The sequence below is a fragment of the Canis lupus genome, chromosome 28 (genome assembly GCF_003254725.2).
Source record: "Canis lupus dingo isolate Sandy chromosome 28, ASM325472v2, whole genome shotgun sequence".
Classification (NCBI taxonomy): domain Eukaryota; kingdom Metazoa; phylum Chordata; class Mammalia; order Carnivora; family Canidae; genus Canis; species Canis lupus.
The window spans coordinates 36282394-36301250 of record NC_064270.1 but is presented as its reverse complement, the minus strand read 5'-3'; the positions used below and the strand labels follow the sequence as shown (position 1 = coordinate 36301250).

Genomic DNA, 18857 nt, shown 5'->3' with positions numbered 1-18857 from the left:
AGGGTTCCCTTTTGTCAAAAGAGAAAGGACATCAAGGAGGAATTCAGCTAGGTGGCTTCTCAGTTTCCGGTCAGCCCTATGATTTAATCCTCAAATGCCAAATGCTTCATGAAGAACAGAGGTTTCTTTGGTAGAAAAGCATTCAGAACTCATAGTCCTTATGCAGGAGAGATCACCTGTTCGGGGGACCCGGTCACAGTGCACATGGGCAGCCATAATATCTGAGAAGTGAGACAAAGGGAGGGCACAGATTTCAGAGGCTTTATGATTTATTAAGGCCATTTCTTCTCACCAAGGAAACTTGCAAGCAAATCCTCCTTCAGTTCCTGCACACAACTGTGTAGAGAGAGGGCCCCATCACCGAGGTAGCTCAAGGACAGGGTCCTTGCAGCGGGTTCCAAGTGTGGCTCTGGCACCCGAGCTCTCAGATACCAGCGCCTGCATCCTAGACCTCAGTCCCCATACCACAATCTCAGCCACTGTTCTTGGTCTTTCCCATGAGGTGCCTCGCGAGCCTCCAGACTGAACAGGTTAAAGGAGTTTCAAAATAAAGAAATTTTTAGATCCCAAAAGACAGTGGTTATCCCAGAAACTGGGAGCACACAAGAGGCCATCATGGCTGCTATAGCCACATGTTGCAATTTGTCGTGCCTGTTCGCTGGTAGGCAGAGAGCCCTGGAGGTCAATGAATTTGACCCTCCCTGTCCTGCATGTACACACCACTTTTCACTCAAAACCCAATTACCCTCTCCGAACAGCATAAAAATCCACTGTGTTTCCAGTAACACTTGGCCCAGGGAGATGCAAAGGGTGCCGTGTTCAAGACCTGGCTGCCTGCAGTTTTATCAACACGGTCCTATAATAAATGTGTACCTTTGCCATGGGCGGCGGTACATATTTCTCTGTAAAAAATAAGTCTGTCGTGGAAATATACAAAACTTGGAAGAAACATCAAAAGGACAAAAGGTCTTGAAGCAATTTCAGGGGAAAAGGCTGCCAGTACCACAAGCCAAAGGTTGGTACCATCAGCCTACGAGAGCCTGCTGCTCAGGCACCAGGTGCCCCAGAGGTACCCCCACCCTCTCTCTCTTTGTCAGGGTGGCCACTAAATCTCTAAAGTCACGTGGAACAACAGCACACAAGGATCAGATAGGTCCCTTCCAGCTCTGAAAGCTTGCTGACTGAGTGATTTACAAGCGATTTACTGCAGGACTCTGAGCTTCCACAGAAAGTATACATGGAAGGAAAAGTGTGGACAGTCACAAGGCATTTCTCAACCAAGTAACATCCATCCCTGCGTTAGCAAATCAGATTTATGTAGAGCCCAACAACCATTCCTGGGCAGCCAATAGCTGGCCCTGCTCGCTGGTCCACTAAAACCTCCAACATCAAAAGTAATACTTCCCATAATCGGGAATTTTGAAGTGGTTGACAGGATTACATTTTTTCCTAAGATGACATCCCTTGGATTGTGATCTGGACCAACAATGAATTTCTAATGAAAGACCATCTTGGCATGAAAAAAGATTAACAGAAATACAGGTTTCAGTTTTCTTTAGTAAAACTTTTCTGGCTAATCATCCATATTTCCTGTCACAATATGCTGTAATTATTTCAGAAAATGTTTTAAGGATAAATTACTAATATAATATTTGCTCATAAGCAGTTCAGATGCTTTGTACCCAGCCTATCTTGGTTAATTCTCTTGTCAGACGAATCTGATGAGTCACACTACTGATGATTCACCTTTTGTTCAGATTGTGTTTCAGAAAGGAACAATGAAATACACCATTTCCCTCCTTTACTGAAGTGGTTAATTCGTAAAATAATACCACAACAAAATGGCTTGAATTCAAATCTGTACGTTTTTATGAAAACAGCACGTGCCAACCTCAATTCTAAGGCTTTTGAGAATGAGAGCAAAATTAAAAGGTAATAATGATGCTGATTTGGATTCATTAAATAGGATCTTTACCAGAATTTAAAATTTCCCTGTGTTAGAATTCCCACCATTAGTCAGAAGCCCTGATGCTACTGTTCCCTCCAGGAGGACGCTGCCTACACATGCTCCATTTCCACACATCAAGGCCACCACACAGCTGGCCTCCAGGTACACTAATTATGTGGGGGACCAGGAAAGGGACAGGAATCTGTATGGACAGGAATGTTGAGGGTCTGCTTTGCTTTCAGTCCCACTGAGGGAGGGGGATCTTAAGGCCATGTTGTCTATGTCCTATTTTTGTCATTTGATATGATCCACTGATGGTCAAGCATGGGCAGGATTTCAACCAACCATTTTGATTAAATACCCAAGCCCTTTCCATGCGGTGCTTATAGGCATTTCTGCAGCAAGCATTTTCACTAGGATGCCTAGGAAATGGGAGGCTTCACCCCAGTCACTGGGAGATGGAAAGAAGTCGGTAATCTGGCTGAAGATAACCCCACGTACACCCGCTACCCTATGACTCTGCAACAGCAGAGCTCTGACAAAGGAGAACCTTCTGCTGGAATGGTGTGTGCCACAGACACAAGGACAAAAGACAGATAAAGTTGAAGGAAGCAGGGATGCCTGACCTGGGAGGGGGCCAACTCACAGGTGGTGGGATCATCTGGGAAGGACAGCATGCTGGGGAGGGTTCAGTCATGTGCTCTAGAGCCCACCCCCATCCCCCAGGCTACAGAGTCAGGAACGAGGGGCAGGAACCAAGGAGAGAAACAGCCAGACTTTCCCCAGGGGCGGAAGGGGATGCCTCACCGCATGTGCACACTCATCTTTACAGCATCTGGGAACCTTCTGGGACCTCACGATCCCTGACTGCTCATCTGGCAGGAAGTTCCTAAATTCTGCACGTTTGTTTCCAAAATGACTGGAGGATTTCAGGGAAGATGAATCAATTACCCTTATATGAGATGGTAGGAGGAATCCACAGAAGTAACGGGTGGCACTTCCTCATATCGTCCTTGGTAATTCATTGCATCGCCATTAAGAGCACAGAATATAAGGATGCAAAGATTCTAAATAAAACTGTGCATGGAAATTTTACCGATTCTGGTGTAGTGCACAAACTGCAAAGAGCTGGTGAGGGTGACGCATGATCAGGACAGCCACCAGCACTGAAAGCCTCACGACTAATGAAGTCTTATTGTTAAGAGAGGTAATTGCATTTGTATGCAGAAATGGTGCCAAGTCTAGCCTGTCCAGAGCCCACTTGGAGTGAGATCTCTGCAGCCTTTGTCATTTAGTGATTATCTCTTAGTGGAAGTGCTCTTTCCAGTCCTGCTCTAATTACTGCCACTTGTGCATATTAAGTTCTTTAACAACATGAACTGATGTGGAGGAAATTAGCCTTTTGTCTAATATTTAGTGTTCTGTTCTTTGTATTTACAGTGAATGATGGTATGGGAGGAAGATGACAGGAAGGAGTCCCAGGGTAATACCTTACATAGTATGACTCTGGCATAAGGAAGTATTTTTTTTTAATAAAGTAAATTAAAAGTCAGAACAGAAGATTTAACAGACCTCAGAATTCTCCTTGAAAATTCCCAAAGCCAATAATCAGAGTTTTTTCCCATTCCATCAGAATTTGTAAAATACATTATTTCTTTTTCCCCAATATACAAGGATTTAGGCTTTTGTAATACCAACACCTTCATTCTAACATGGAACTCTGATATGTATTAGAGATTAGAAAACTGAAAACCAACTACTTATCTCAACATATTGTTTTTAAGCAATTAGTTAAAATGTATTCAGCAAAGAAAGGTTGATTACACTGATCACCCTCCTCTTAGAACCCTCACCCTTGGTTATACCCAGAGGTAATAATTAAGGAGGCATCACCGATGTCCCAAACCTTTGGGAGGAGGTTGCACTGTCAGTATCATGAGAAAATGGATGTAATTCATTTTTACATGAATACGAAGTGTTGTTTTTTTTTTTTAGGGGCCAGATGCAGGACTTGGTTCCTACCACAATGCCTGAGTTAGATCATTTGAAATTCCACAGGGAACGTGGCGATTAGAGAGGATATTGGTTGCTAAGACCACACGACAGACTCTCCCATCAGCCCTCTTGAAAGAGCTCCTCTCTCACACACCACATCCCTGGGGGTTGAGTGGGGAGCCCAGGATTTACATGGTCACTGGTGACACCAGAGGACTCGCACAAGAAGCTAATGGTTTTCCGGTCTGAGTGATGCGACTCTCATTGCTTCCTATCAGCACAGATGGCATAGCTCAGCTCAGATCAATAGAGGGAGAGCTCCTTGGAGCATCTAGAATTCAAGTCCTGGGTTGGTGGCCCAGGGGGTCGGGCTGCTTTGCATATTACCTCCAGCACTATGACCCTAGGAAGTCATTTGCCTCCTAGCAGAATTGTGCCCATCCTGAAAATGGTAAGAGCAGATGAAGTGACAGTCCAAGGTGTTGGCCAACCCTCAGTAACCTAACCTAGTGGTTCATTCCGGCACTTGCCGGACTCACTACAACCAATTTTGAAGAGTTTTTTATTTTCTCCTTTTAACTGCAGTTCCAATGCACTCCTTGCCCAAAGATTAAAAAAAAAAAAAAAACAAAAAACTCATGGCCTTCGGTGGGGCCAGAGACAGCAGCACAGTGGCAGGCTGCATTTAATAGTTATTGTACTCTTGTAATTACTATGTAGCTTCTTTGTGGCTGGCCAGGAGTGTGGCATAGGAGATGCTTAATACACATGTGACACTCTTGTTAGTGATCCGGTCCCTTTCCTACTCAAGAAATTATTATGGGTGGAGGTTATAAATAGAGCTGAAGTCTTTTCCACTTTCACCTCTCTGCGGTACAATTTATGGGAAGCTAACACGTGGTTCCTTGATCCTGGTGCATCTGGCCAGCCCACAAACTCAGGCACTTCGAGAAGGCGTGGGTGCCAGACTAGTTATTTGTATTCCAGAGGAACTCAAAGATAAGATGGAGACCAAGGATGGAGCTTAGCCAAGCACCAAAGAGGAGGACTGTTCTCCAGTGTGGTCAGGATATATAACCGTTCAGAAAAGTCACTAACTAATAACAATAACAATATAATTATAGCTACGACAACAGGCTAGTGTATTGGTTTTTATAACTGTAATCATAATTTCCTTGCCATAGCATAGCAGGGAAGGGGGAGAGATCTTATAGTCTGGGCATTAATATTATTGAATACTCATCTACTTCTGGTATTTTATATCTTATAGTGATTCCATAAACTTGAATTATGCACCTACTATGTGAAATAATGGTGAGACAAGGATCTAAAGTTATGATGAATCATTTCTATGTTCAAAGTGTTAAAAGCTGGTAATACAAATTATTACTATTTGAAACTAGTGGAATGGGATCCACAGATAATACATAACATAGGTATATAATACATAGACATATTTTATATACGTATATTCATTTTGATGGTAAAATATAAAATAAAAGAACAGCATTCTGCAGAGATAAGAAGTGAGGGGGTTTGGGTCCAGTTCATCTGTTTATTTCAGTTCAGTAACAAAGCAAGTTCTGAGCCGGACACTACTCATTGCATCTTGAACAGAAGAATAGGGTCTGTCCCTCAATGAGTTCACAGTCATGAGAAAAAACAGCTACAATCCAATGTGAGATAAACTCGCTCTAGTAAAGATGGGGAGACAACCATGCATGAGGAGAGTCTGGACAGGACAGAGAGCGGGCAGGTGTGGTTATTCTGGAAACGCCACAGAAAGAGGTGACCTGAGCTAGGCTGGAGGATGAGCAGGACTGTGCCAAGGAGTTTCAGGATTTCCAAAGGTGACTCTGGAAGGTAACTGGGAGATGGGTTAGAGAGGGGAGAGGGGGGAAAAGAGATGGAGGGGAAAGATGGAGGGGTGGAGACAGCAGGAGAAGAGGGAAAGGGAGAGGGGAGAGAATGAAGGGGAGGGGAGAGAGACAAGGAGGGAGAGACAGGGAGGGAGGGGGAAAGATGAGGAGGAGGGAAAGGGGGGAGAGGGGAGAGACAGGGAGGAAGAAGGGAGAGAATGATGGGGATGAGGGGAGAGAATGAAGGGGAGAGCGAGGAGACAGAGGAGGGGGAGAGGGAGAAAGCAAGCCTACTGCTGGGCTGTTTGAGTGGTCAGAGGACTAACTTCTGAAGGTTTTGAAAAGGGTAGTGGTGGCTGGCCCAAGAGGAAGGATGCTGGAGCCTGCAGAGGGCAAATCCCCCGATGCGGGTGGTGGGATCGAGCAAAAAGAACTAGTGGAGCTTGATGCCAAGGTGCAAGCTTGGCCACCTGGACGAATGTTGGCTGCGTTTGGGAGGACAGGGCAGCGGGCCCAAGGAAAGATTTGATTGGAGACAAGCTGGATGTCTGGTGCCCCTCAAATATTCAAGTGGAGATGGATTTGGGAAGAGTATGATGGCTGTCTGGGGTCCCAGTTCTTCAACTACCTGGAGGCATGGGCAGGGTCATGTACAGAAATCAAAGCCCAGGAGGAAGAGACTTGCCTCAGTTCACCCAGCTTGCAAGGGCAACAGCCAGCCTGCAACTAGGAGCCTAACCTTAGGGTCCCTCGGAGCGGTGGAGCTGTCCGTGGTGCTGACACGGAGCCGGCCAGGTTCCAGCCCTAGACACGGAGCGCTGAGCCTCGGGGAACTCGGTCTGTCCCACCTAGATCTACACAGCAAGAGCCACCGCACCCCACGCTGTGCTGTTTCCCTGCACTCGAGGATGTGCCGCAGAACCCCCATGTGGGGGAAGAGCATATCTCCACTATTGTTTCACGACCCAGCAAGCTCAGGTCCCCATAGGTGAGATGATTTATCCACAGTGGCTGAGCGTGAGTCAGTCAGAGCCACAGAGAGCACCGGGGGAACTCAGTGATCTAATTCAGGGAGAATTAAAAACAGACGTTCCTGCTCTGCAATCTACAGAGCCCGCCGAGGTGGCCGAAGCTGGAGAAATCTGAGGTTCCAGGTTTTCCTCCACTGCGGAAAACACAAGTGCTTGGGAGCCCAACTCACTTGCTTTTTAACTCCTAACGGCTGCACACAGAGGACTGAAGAAAGGGATGTTTTAACTACATTCCCCTTAAATTAACTTGAGGAGTTGGCGACAGCGTGCTAAAGAAACTGTGGCAGGGTCCAAGTATTTATAGGAGCATCAAGCGAGCAGAGCACCGACTGGAGAAGCTACAACCACACTCCTCTGCAAAGGCAAAGCGAGTGGGGGAAGAGGAGGGGAAGAGGTGTTACTACAAAGCCTTAGCAGAGCCTCCAGGAAGAGAACAAAGCTGGGGTGCCAGCTGACGGAGCAGCCTGAGACTGAGGACAGATTTTTATTTCTTTGGAAATGTACTGAATAATAATTTTGCAAAAAAAGTCTCCATCCTAAGACTCCCATTTTTAAAAGAGAAAAAGACTAACCCAAGAAATTGAATCTACGGCCCGCCGCTTTAATTGTTTACCACAGTGAGTCACGGGGAGTTCAGCAAATGGCTTTGCAATAGCACCGTGGTGCGCCTTCAGCTCACAGGGTGTTCTCAACACAAAGCATTCGGTCAAGTGGTTTGGTTGTCTGAAGGGAGAAGGGGATGCAGGGAAAGGAGAGACGTCAAGGTAAGTAACAGGAGCTCCTGGGGAGCTATGCCTCCTATGCAGCCCCGGGACTTCTGGGCATCGTGTGTCTCCCAGCACAAGCTGCAGCCTGTGTTTTGTCCAGGCATTTAAGAACACTGAGCACAGGTAAGGCTGGCCTGGCTCCGGCCCCTTTCGGTCTTGAAACTCAAGAGTCAGGACTTTTTCCAGGCTGCTTATCCTCCTGACACACAGCATTCAGCATCATGCACGTCTCCCCACGACAGTGCATCACGAACACCAGCCCCCGCCTGCAGGAGATGGGTGGCGGCATCAGCAGCGTCCGGCCTCGTGTGTGCTGCTGGGCACACAGGCCCTGGAGGGTACGGGGAGCTGTTTAAACCCCCACAGGTCCTGAAGGGTCATGAGGTCTACAGCTCAGACTTGCAATACAAACCTTCTCATCTGTTCGGTCCACCAGAGGAGAAGTCTCTGAGCTGGGGAAGCAGAACCAAACTGCATGGTGGAGGCAAGTCACCTTTGACAGAGGGGAAGACACCACCAGGGCCTCCAGCCCACGGGAAGAATAAAATGCCACTCCTAAGTTCCCCTGAGCAGAGTTTGCAAACAGCTGGCCACTCATGAGCCCCCTACCGATCCTATCCAGTCCTTCCAAGATCCTACTGCAGACTCTTCCAGAAAAATAGAAGTAGGAACTGGAAGTACAGGGACCAAGCTCCAAAAAGATCCTGGTCTGTGTGTGCTGCAGAAAATGTTTTACCATCTTCTTCAATTAAGTTGATAGAATGGAGCTGGGCCAGATTCCACCTGGAGTGGGCCCACCAACTTCTTCCAGGAGAAGCCTTGTTTGTCTGGGCTAAGGAGTGGGCTCAGCATGGGAAGAGAGAGAGGGCATGGGCTATGGCGCCGACCAGAGCAGCCCAGGGCAAGTGGGACCAAAGCCAAGGAGAATCTGTCTTTTAAGGCTCTGTGCTCATTTGTTTAATTCAGTAAATATTACAGAGTCAACTGCCATGATCCAAGCTCTGTGTAAGTCCTAGGAATGGGGGTGGGACAATATCCCCCCCGCCAATCCCGGCACCTGCATTTGAGGGATGGAGGCAAAATAATACAGAAACAAATAATTATTCGTGGTGAGGCAGAGAAGGCGAAAAGAAAGGCATGGTGCTAGAGGATCTGTCAGAAGGTGGCTAGAGAATGAGGAAAAAATGGGTACCTGGGGGGACAAAGGGATGAGGAGTGGCCAGTCACGCCAGCAGCAAGGACAGGTGTTTCAGGCAGGGAGAAAGGTAAGAGCCACAAAGACAGCAGCAGTGGCGACCACTTCCCCACTACACCGCTGCCAGGCAGCATGCTTGGGCCCTCGCCCCATACCTAGTGTCACGCAAGCATCGGCGGCAGAGCCCAGAGTGAGGGCAGCCTCCCCTGGCGCTGTTTGGGTAACTCGGGGGACGAAGGGGTCTGTGCATAGAGTCAAAGCGCCCTGTGTCCAGTGGTAGCTTCCGTCCCAGTCCTCTGCTCTAGCCAGGACAGCAGGTGCTCCTTTCTTAACTAAAGGGACCTTTGCTCTGTGTCTGCCAGAGTTGGCCAGACTACTAACCTTCAGACACTGCCCTCTCCAGCCAGTTGTCTGCTTCCAATCAACCCGGTGACTTGGTGTGTTCCTTCCATAATGACCAAAGGCCCCCAGAGGAAAAGAGTGTACACAGTGATACACATCATGTGTCTGACAGCCGGGGCACACGTCTCACAGGCAGATGCACTGGCACTTGTGAGTGACAGGAGGGGAGGGAGGGACATGGCTCAAGGTCACTGCCAGCCCCAGCAGGGGCTGTCCCACGGGCAATGGTGGCCCATACACACTCCTGCCATAAAGAAGCCTGCTCCTACTGCTGCTCCTGAGGGCAGCTTCTCAGTAACGGGGGAGGGCAAACAGGAATCAACTCGACAGACAGAGTCGAGTCATTTTGTTAACAAGAACTCAGATTAGATTACTCTGTGATTACATGGTTCCGCGGTGTGATAAATTGGTTAATAACAGGATTCCCAATGTAGCGGCTTAATGGGAATTCAATAATTACAGGTACCCAGAATTGTACTGTTAGCCTAGGAAACGCCAGCACCCGCCTGCCAATCTAATAACTCAAAACCTACCTGGAACTGTTGCGGTGGTTATGATCTGGAAAGCACGCTTCCAGGATTAACCAAGCACCTGATAAAATTACCCTTTGGTACCTACCCTACCGTGGTGGCTACCACAATGTCTCACAAACTTGACTGCAAGGTCCTTGGTTCTCCTCGTTAAGGGTCCAAGCAGAAGAATTCCTCCATAGGCATCTTTATCACTGCTAGCTCTTGCTCCCATTACAGGGTGAGTGATCAACAGATAATAAGGCTTAAGTAATATGTGAACTGCATCTTATACTTTAGTATAAAGTTTTTCACTGATTTTTCTTAGCGGGGAGTGGGGGTCGGAAATCCTCACCATAATTCAGGGAGATCATCAGGCCAGTCATTATTATACCCCTTGAAGTTAGGGACCCTGAACGTTAAGAAAGGGGCAGGGACTTGTCAGAGCCCCCACAGCCCCCCAGAGAAACAAGAAGAAAGGCAGCGTGGGTCCTTGTCCCTCCCACCGCACCGCGTAACTGTGCTCGTGGTTCATACATGCAGGTTTCCACCGTCTGCAACTCCCCTGCAGGGGAACTGTGCCTGCGTGATCACGTGTTCTCGATTAGCAAGGCACGAGTTCACGAGGTTTTCATTCTGCCTCCTATAAACTGCAGCATAACTCAAAAAGGCCCTTTGAAATGAAGGGGAAAAAAAATAATTCTTGTTTTGGGAGCAGGGGTTAACTAGCCATAAACTTCTCTGACAATATTTTTAATTTTTCCAGTACTATTATAGTCTTCGATGATAAGAAAAATGGAACAGTGGATTTCAGACATAAAATGGTCCATTAGATGGGTCTTGAACTTGTTTTTAAAACTCCGGATAATACAGCTTTGCTGTTTTGTCTTTCCAAAATGTCAAAATTTGGCTAGGATTAATGGTTCTCTAAATCAATAGGATTTCATGTTTATAAATGGTTTACGGTTCTACTAGATATAAAATGTTATGAGCTCATGTATTATCATCACTGCTGAGCCTTTACTGAAATCTACTGACATTTAGTCGGCATCCAGACCAGACATGGAAGGAACACAGGGCGGAATTCTCTGGAGGCCTGGTGTGATGCAGCGCTCATGTTCAAATAACCAGGGAATGGGGGTGGTAAGAAGGGAGGCAAGGCTCATCACTACAGGGACCATCACAGAAAGTGTCATTGGACCAGGGTGTTCCATCCCAAAGGCCAAGGGGACCCTCTAGAAGTTAGGGGATCCAACAATGGGCCACGAAGAACAGGAAGGACACCAGGCAAGCTGCAGTATTCTATGGAGAAATTTCATAAGAAAAAAATTGCCTTGAATCCTGCCATTCTAACACAAACATCATCACTACTGCTGAAGGTCCTTCCACATGGCTACATGTCTGCACACTTTGGCTTCAGCAATGTCATTACGATGTTTGGTTATTTTCACCAAACACTGTGTTCTTGCTTAAAAACCTGTCTCTGATCACAACTGAGTGATGTTCAATGGCACTGACTCTATAAACACGCTAATCTCCCTGAGGTTGGATATCGTGGCTCTTACCATTTTGGTAGGCAATGAGATTTCATAAGAACATAACCCAAGGTCATGTCATGCCACAACCGTCTGAGGTGAGATCCGTGGATTTCTCTGATCTTGTGAAAAGGTGCACGGGCACAGGGCTTTCCCACCCCTGCTCTATCTGTGTCTGGACGGCCCCTGAACACTCATACTTTGGTTACCTGTTTATTCCGTGAAGCACGTGTGTGCAGTCTACGGACAAGCAAAAGGGCTATTCGGATGTCATCTTTTTCATTACAACAAACACATTATATACTCTGACACCAACTGAATACATTAAATAAAACTTCAAAGGCTCTCCACGAAAGCCAAGTAAGTTATTCTCGAAGAAAATGAACCTATCTGAGATGGTTCACAGTGACACAGAGCTCAAACAGATCAGAGCTGACTACTTACAACTGAGCCATAAAATTTCATAATAAACACAATGCATACGATCATCACCCTGGTAGGATGTTGCCACATTTTGCGGTCACTAAGAGGGATCTTTATATATGAAAGATCAAGCACTAAATTCTCCCCTCTCTCTTCTTCCCAGTGTGGAGCTGGACTTTAAGCAGCAAGAAGACAAGCTCCAGCCAGTTCTGAAGAAACTCCATCCTTTTGAGGAGACTCAGGTTGCACCTTCGCCTTACTCTCAGGAGCCCTACTCCGCTACTCCCAAGCAAAAATCCAAACCCGAATCTAAAAAGCACGGAAGATGGAAACTCTGGTTTCTTTAAAACTCATGGCGTGTGGAGTCTAAAGGCCGTCTTTAAAACCCACTGGAGTTAAGTAAATCCTTTTCCAAAATGAACAGGATCGAGTGAGCCATGGCTGGCTCGGGCGCCTCCCACTTCCCACCCTGCTTACCAAAAAGGCCTTTGTACCAACAGATAATGACCTTCAGAAGCAAGGTAATAAAGGTCACACCTTGCCAGCTGTTCTTTGCAGTTCACGGATGTGGGATGTAAACTCTGAAATGAAGCTTATATAGTCAAAGATGATAAGTAAAAAAAAAAAATTCTATGCCCCTACCCCACCCCCCAGATCGGCAAGTGTTACGTTATCAGCTCACGAGAGGGTGGGCTGTCACTCTGTACACAGCTAAAACTCATAATTATTTTCAAGCCTATTTTTTTTTTTAAATAATGAGAAGAAAAAGCAAGCCTTATGTTTGCAAAGGACTTCATTTTTATGTTTAATTTTGCAAATAAGCAGGGGGCGAGTGCAATTTTCAGCACATCAAATTCTGGAGAAAGCACAATTTTTTCAAGTGGTCGGAGACCATAAATAATCTCTAAAATGTGACTATATGTATATTTGCCTTCATGTGCTGTAGCGCTAAGCCAAGTGACCACATCTCAGTGTCACATTGACACCTCAAACAGCATTCTCGTCATCTCCAGACCTGCGACATGTTTACTGCTCATTTTCCAAATGGCCAGCAGCCAGGAGTCCCCCAAAGTCAGGACATGCCTTTAATCACTGCAAGTTGACAGGGTCAGAGCTATTGGACACTAAGCTTTCTTAGATCTCATTTTTAATCTTTTGGTACCCAAAGGCCAAATGATAAATTCTGGCAAGAATTTGAAAACACACATAGAGATACACAATGGTTAATACAGTCACCAATAAATCACAGGTGTTCTCTGCCACCGGAAAGTGTTTCTGTGGATCAATCTTTGAGACACGGTTCATCACGAAAAGCGCGACCGGACGTTTGATACAACCTGTTCTGCTCTGAAACAACTGTGGAAGACCCGACCATCTCAAAGAGAAACCGCGTGTTTAGTTTAGCTGCTACCAACAAACAAACTTAACGTCACCTACATTTAACGTATTAGTAAGTTGTACTCAATGACATACCTAGGGGAAAGCTGTGAATCAAACGTTTTTAGGTATTTTTTAAATAAACAGTGACACTTAGAGTTCTTTTGATTACACATTGCAATATAAATCTTAGTTCCTTTATTTTTCCACTCATTCTTTTGCACCTTTGCAAGTATCTTTTTATAGAAATCAAAAGCCCCTCATCTACAAATGACTTGGTCTATCAACTTTCTGCTTTACATTATAAGAGATAGGGAATCTTATTTTGCCTTTTTTTTGTATGACTTAAATTTTGAATAGTTTGTGAACATACCAGGAAATGCAGTCTTCACGTTTCTGTCCAGAAGTCTCACATCTAATCTAGTGCTGACATGCACATCTCATTGATTAGATGCCAAAAACAAAGTGGCTGCCCTTGGTAAAAGGATCTCTACCTGCATTTTTCACATTGGAGCTATTTCTTGCCATGTGTTTTCCTCCTGACTCAACAGCAAATCTATTTTAGTTCTAAGTGTTTTGATTCTACGAGGACCTGGTGATCAGCAGTCAGACCTGGACTTGATAAAAATGAAGAGTGTATCATGTAAGCATCCTTTGGGGGTTACTCACACTATACTGCAGATGTATGCTTTAATTAAAAGAAAAACACACATCTTTTGTGGAAACACTACATGAGGATAGAAATCCTTGAATATTAGTTAAACAGAATTGAGAAATATTTTTGTGCGAGGAAAAGGCTAGACACGTTGATCCTGTACCTTGAAGGAAGTGCAATTGTTTCATGTAGACAAAAATTCAAAAAAAATGTGTTTCATGTATTTTATACTGTTTTTAACTGAAGTTATAAAACTGTTTGCAACAAGTTATATCCCCTTGTGTTTTAAGAATCCCGACTATCTCAGTGAATTGAAATAAGGGTGTTAGCAGCTTTCCAATTAGTGCTATAAATCTGTCTCAACAAGAGGGCATCCTAGTAAACTGACATCACTGTTTGAAAGCAGTCTAGACCAAAAAAATAAATAAAATTTTCAGAGTCAAAATGAAAACTGAAGATAACCTAATCCCTATTTAAAAATAAGAGTATCTTCAGAATAGAAAAAAAAATATTTTCAAAATCATTTCATAGTTTAATTGCAATGTGTCACTAACAGATGCCGATTCTTCTCTTAGAAAGATTTAAGTAAAAAACTTTGATACAAAACCGAGGTAAAAAGTACAGTGTTCCCTCATATGTAGATGTACACATGGCATTACGTATAGAGATTAAATTATGATACTTGTCACTAAGTTCTTTATTAATTTTTAAATAAAAAATCAAAGGTAATGTTTTGTGTGGCTCTTAAACTCATTTCATGGTCTCGAGAATTTGGGAATCAGTAGAAGTAATCTCAGAAAAGAATAATAAAGGGAGGATGTTGGGGCTTAAAAGAGCTTTCTCCAATCTTCAAGATGATGGTCAGGCAGCTGCAGGCTCACCAGGCCTGGCGGGAGGGGGCAGGGCTGGAATTACCAGACCATGGATCCTGACAGAGGCTTCAGCCACCAGGAGGACAGGGAGACTTTTTAAGGGCACAAAGTACCATAGCGGCTCACAGCAGGATCTGGCTAACTCCGTGCAATTTTTAAAGAACCTCAGAGAGACAAGGGAACTCATCAGTGTACCCATGCCAAATCTTGTAATGGCCCCATGGAGACAGCTTCTCTCTAAATCAGCCACTAAGCAGGCTCCCAGCCCCAGGGGATGGGCCATCTCCTTCTTCTTTGAGGGGAGGTGGGGAGTGTGGGTAAAAGACCTACACCCCAGTTGGGCTGAGCACCCACTCTTTGGCAAAGACCAGCTCAATACTCATGCCCTCTCCCAAAACAGGGGTCTGCCTGGAAGCCAGAGGACGTCACCACCCCCTTTCCTGCTGTCTGCACTAATAGGATGGTAGGACCAGTGAAGCTGAGACAGAGGCTCTGCTGCCCTCATACACTCACCAGGGAAAGGAAAGAAGGGATGGGTGTTAGTAACCCGCGTGCAGGGTGGGGAGGAAGACCCCGTGCTCCAGCCTGAAGCATCTGGGAAATAATAATTCTCCAGGTCTCATTCTATACTCACTCTGAACCACCTACTGGTGCTGCCTCAGAGGTCTCCCCTTACTAACTAGATACAGGAAGGGGCATCCTGCCTCGTGCATACTTTCCAAGTGACTGGTTGCGACTGGCATACAAGGAGAGGTCCCAGGGCCTCTGCATCTGCTCCTTGGATCCCAGGTCCTCCCCCAACCCCCATGGAGTGTAAATGGGGAGGGAATCAAGGTGTGGGAAAACCTTTCTAATCCGCAAAGGGTGTAGGATGTGGGCAGGGTTGGCGAGGTGTCCCTGGCTGGGGAGACCTGGGGTGGGGCTTACATGCGGTCAGAATTCTGGAAGCTCAGGAGCACCACGCTGCCTCCAGCCTCAGACAGTAACCAAGAGCTGCCTGAAAAAGCCATTCTCCCTGCGCGGGGGATCGTAGGCACAGCAGAGCTGAGGTACACAATCCTGGATTACAACTCAGACGACACAGCATCAAATCAAAGTGCCTGCTTTGTGCCTTTTGTAGAAGAGAGGAGATGAAACCAACAAGAACCGGGTTGTGAGCGTGTCCATTCCACGCCATCTGGAACAGCACGGCGCATGGATGAAGCCACCGCGAGTGGACTGGCCCTCGGGAGCGTTTTTATCAGCAAGTAAAATTTGACTTGATTACTAAGCGAGGCGGTTTCATTGGCGCAGTGTCACCTAAAGATCACAGCAGCTGCTTTCCGTACTGATATATCTCCTTTTATCTAGAAAAACTCTATCACTGGCACATTTGGCATGAGATAAGTGTGCGGCCAATTTATTTACTGGAGGAGCTATAGGATTCAGAAAGTGCATTCCATTTTGTGAATTGGTATTAACTAATCATGCTGTGGTGTGCAGCATACATTTTGGCAGATGAGAAGGTCCTATGAAAGCAGCACATTGCCTTTTAAGTAGCTCGATAATTAACTTAAGATACCTTTGTGGTTTAGTATGAATATGCAAGAACTGCACACATATTTTACTCAGGGATGATGTGGTGTTTCTTTCCTCTGCAGTAAATCCACAGTCAGTGACCAACCTTGAAAAGGGTTGGTGTTGCTGTACCGATACCAAATAAAAATGAACATATATAAAGCCATCACAGCTCACACACGCATGCCTGTTAGGCTATGCTTTCCTACAAGCCACAAGTCTTCTAGGCAGATTTATTAGCAAACATACCATTAGAGACACTTTTTATGATACTCATAGAGAAGACGCAGACACCGTCCATTTGAAACTTTTATAATGTATTAATTTCTTTTGCAAATGGAAGATTAAGGATAGAATTTTTTTTAAAGCATATTCATACCTCAACTCCATTAGAATAAACATCACAAAAATGAATGTTCATGCATGGGGTCATTACAGCTTTGGGAAAATAACTGGTCAGCAGTCTTGGTAAAACGGGCTCTCGATACTGGGAGGCCAGTTCTATTACACTCTTTTCCAGGTGAAGAAACGTGTCAGGTTCTTATAAATTACGAAGGCTCAAAGAAAGCACTGGGTTCTCACTAAGAGCATCTGTCCCACCAGTGATGCCGCTCTCACGATGAAACGCACCCCCGGCCCATGAATGTCCCCCACAGCTGGTGCTCAGAGTGGAGACAGAGTAACTTCCGTCACATGGGTGTAGTAAATCAGGAGATGTGCTGGTCACAAGAGCAAGGAGACAGTCCAGGCACCATCTTCCCCTTTCCTAAGCCCTCCTGGTGAATTTTCCAAAGGGAACCTTTCCTTAGAAAAGGCCCACATTTTCATTTTAGTGAATGAGCAATTGCCAGTCTTCTGGTGGGTATTCAGGCCATAGAAAAATCTTTAAAAGGCCTTATCACTCGATTACATTTTTAAAGGACCCGTTAACAGAATGTGAATCTCATCACTTGGGAGAAGCAGCAGCACCTAATATCACAGGAGAAGGCACATCCCTGTGGATTACTCATGTGGTCTTCTCTCAACCCAGCTTTGTAAACAGTCGCTTTATTCCAGCAAAGACATATGCATGGGGGGGAGGGGCAGGGGGTCACCCACCAGAAGGCAGGTCATGCCATCTGTACACAAGACAAGACCAGCTAACCCAGAACGACTCCGAACCGGCTCAGAACCATTTTCCATAACAAAGAACTTGAAAATTTCCAAAAGAGAAGAGAAACATAGATTCTGAAAACGGACAATATAAAACTAAGCATTTCACTCAATTATTCCTGAGTACTACATCACAATGGAATGAAGATAAAATGGCATCTCAACGCTGTGGCAAGGTTACCACGAGGCTTCTGGGTTAGGGCCTGTTTCAGGCATTCACAAGATCTATGATTCTATACTTGCCAGATGCAATTTTATTTGTTAAAAAAGTATGACACTTAGGATTATGGCACATTTTTATCCTATGCATGAGATGCATTTCAATAGCTCATTTCACACAGAATGCTGAAAGGTATAAAATGAACTAAAACAAACAATATACAATCAACTGTACAGTGTTTAGGAAATACCACAGATACAGATAAAAGAAAAGGCTTGGGGCGCCTGGGTGGCTCAGTTGGTTAAGCATCTGCCTTCAGCTCAGGTCATGATGTCAGGGTCCTGGATGGAGCCCTGCATCGGGCTCCCTGCTCAGCAGGGAGTCTGCTTCTCCCTCTCCCGCTGCCTGCCGCTCCCCTGCTCGTGCTCACTCAAATAAAGAAATTAATTAAATATTACAAAAAAGACAAGGCTCACACTGTACATCACAGCTTCTCCAATGACATGGTAAGTCCCTCATTTCTCAATTCCGTACATAAATAGATAGGAAAACTGTCAGCCCACAAGAGCATTCCCAACTAATAACATTCCGATGGAAGGAGAGGCCACATTCCGGATATGATTGTTGACAAAATCGTGGAATAGATCATTACATGAAGCATAACTATTCAACATTTTTTAATCACTTTAATTTTTAAAGCCATTTCCAGTGATTACTCAGAATCCTTAAGCTGATTCATAGTTACACAATTCCCATTCCATTTATGCAACAACGAGCAGCAAGCACAGAGGGACTGTAATCTCTGTGCTGCACTGCGCTATCACCGCTTACCCGGGGCGGGTCTGTAGACCATTCTCCACTCTTCTTCTACTCTAGAAGGTCCACTGATTGAGTTTGTTCTCCACCTTGTCAGAGACATTTTTTCCCCAGATCTTCCTCTAATCTAAATTCACAGAGCAACAACAGTGACATTAAGAAGCTAAGGCATAAATCTACATCTGAGCAAATCGGAAAGGCAAGGTTAGCACACCAAGCAGAGCAGCATTTCTGTCTTCCCACTCTGTGGACATCACAAGGGCTCCTTGATGACTTAAAGATTCTTCTAGGTAATTCATTTTAAAAGGTAATCGTCCTTCATAAAAACATCTTGATGCTGTTGTTGTTGCTCACTGAGTAATTACAGCTTATTCAGAATCTTTTTTTTTTTTTTCTTTTGAGATTCTTTCCATGACAGCCTCGTCGGTTGTACAAAAGGAATCTCTGAACTCCTTTTATAGATTTTGAAGATGTTGGAACTGGGAGCAATCAGCTTAGGACCTAAATCCCCTTCCACTTCTAGAGACTTCTGTAGGACAAAGTCGGGATGGTGGGAAATGGGCCTGGACATGCTCTGTATCCCCATTCCCACACAGTGCCTTGA

The 18857-nt window shown here is 45.3% G+C and overlaps 2 protein-coding genes across 9 annotated transcripts in view; one reads left to right on the top strand and one right to left on the bottom strand.

Annotated features, from left to right (window-relative positions):
- The window catches only part of INSYN2A (inhibitory synaptic factor 2A), a 58523-nt gene extending 44098 nt beyond the window's left edge, over window positions 1-14425 (top strand). For 5 of the 7 annotated variants that reach the window (XM_025467632.3, XM_025467634.3, XM_049103509.1 and 2 more), the window contains one exon: window positions 11828-14425. In XM_025467632.3, coding sequence (XP_025323417.1) covers window positions 11828-12011 — 184 coding nt within the window. In that variant the 3' untranslated portion in view covers window positions 12012-14425. The other 2 variants (XM_049103511.1, XM_049103510.1) reach the window with 2 other exon arrangements.
- DOCK1 (dedicator of cytokinesis 1) overlaps window positions 1-18857 on the bottom strand; it is a 494693-nt gene that overhangs the window by 280579 nt on the left and 195257 nt on the right. The window lies entirely within an intron of this gene.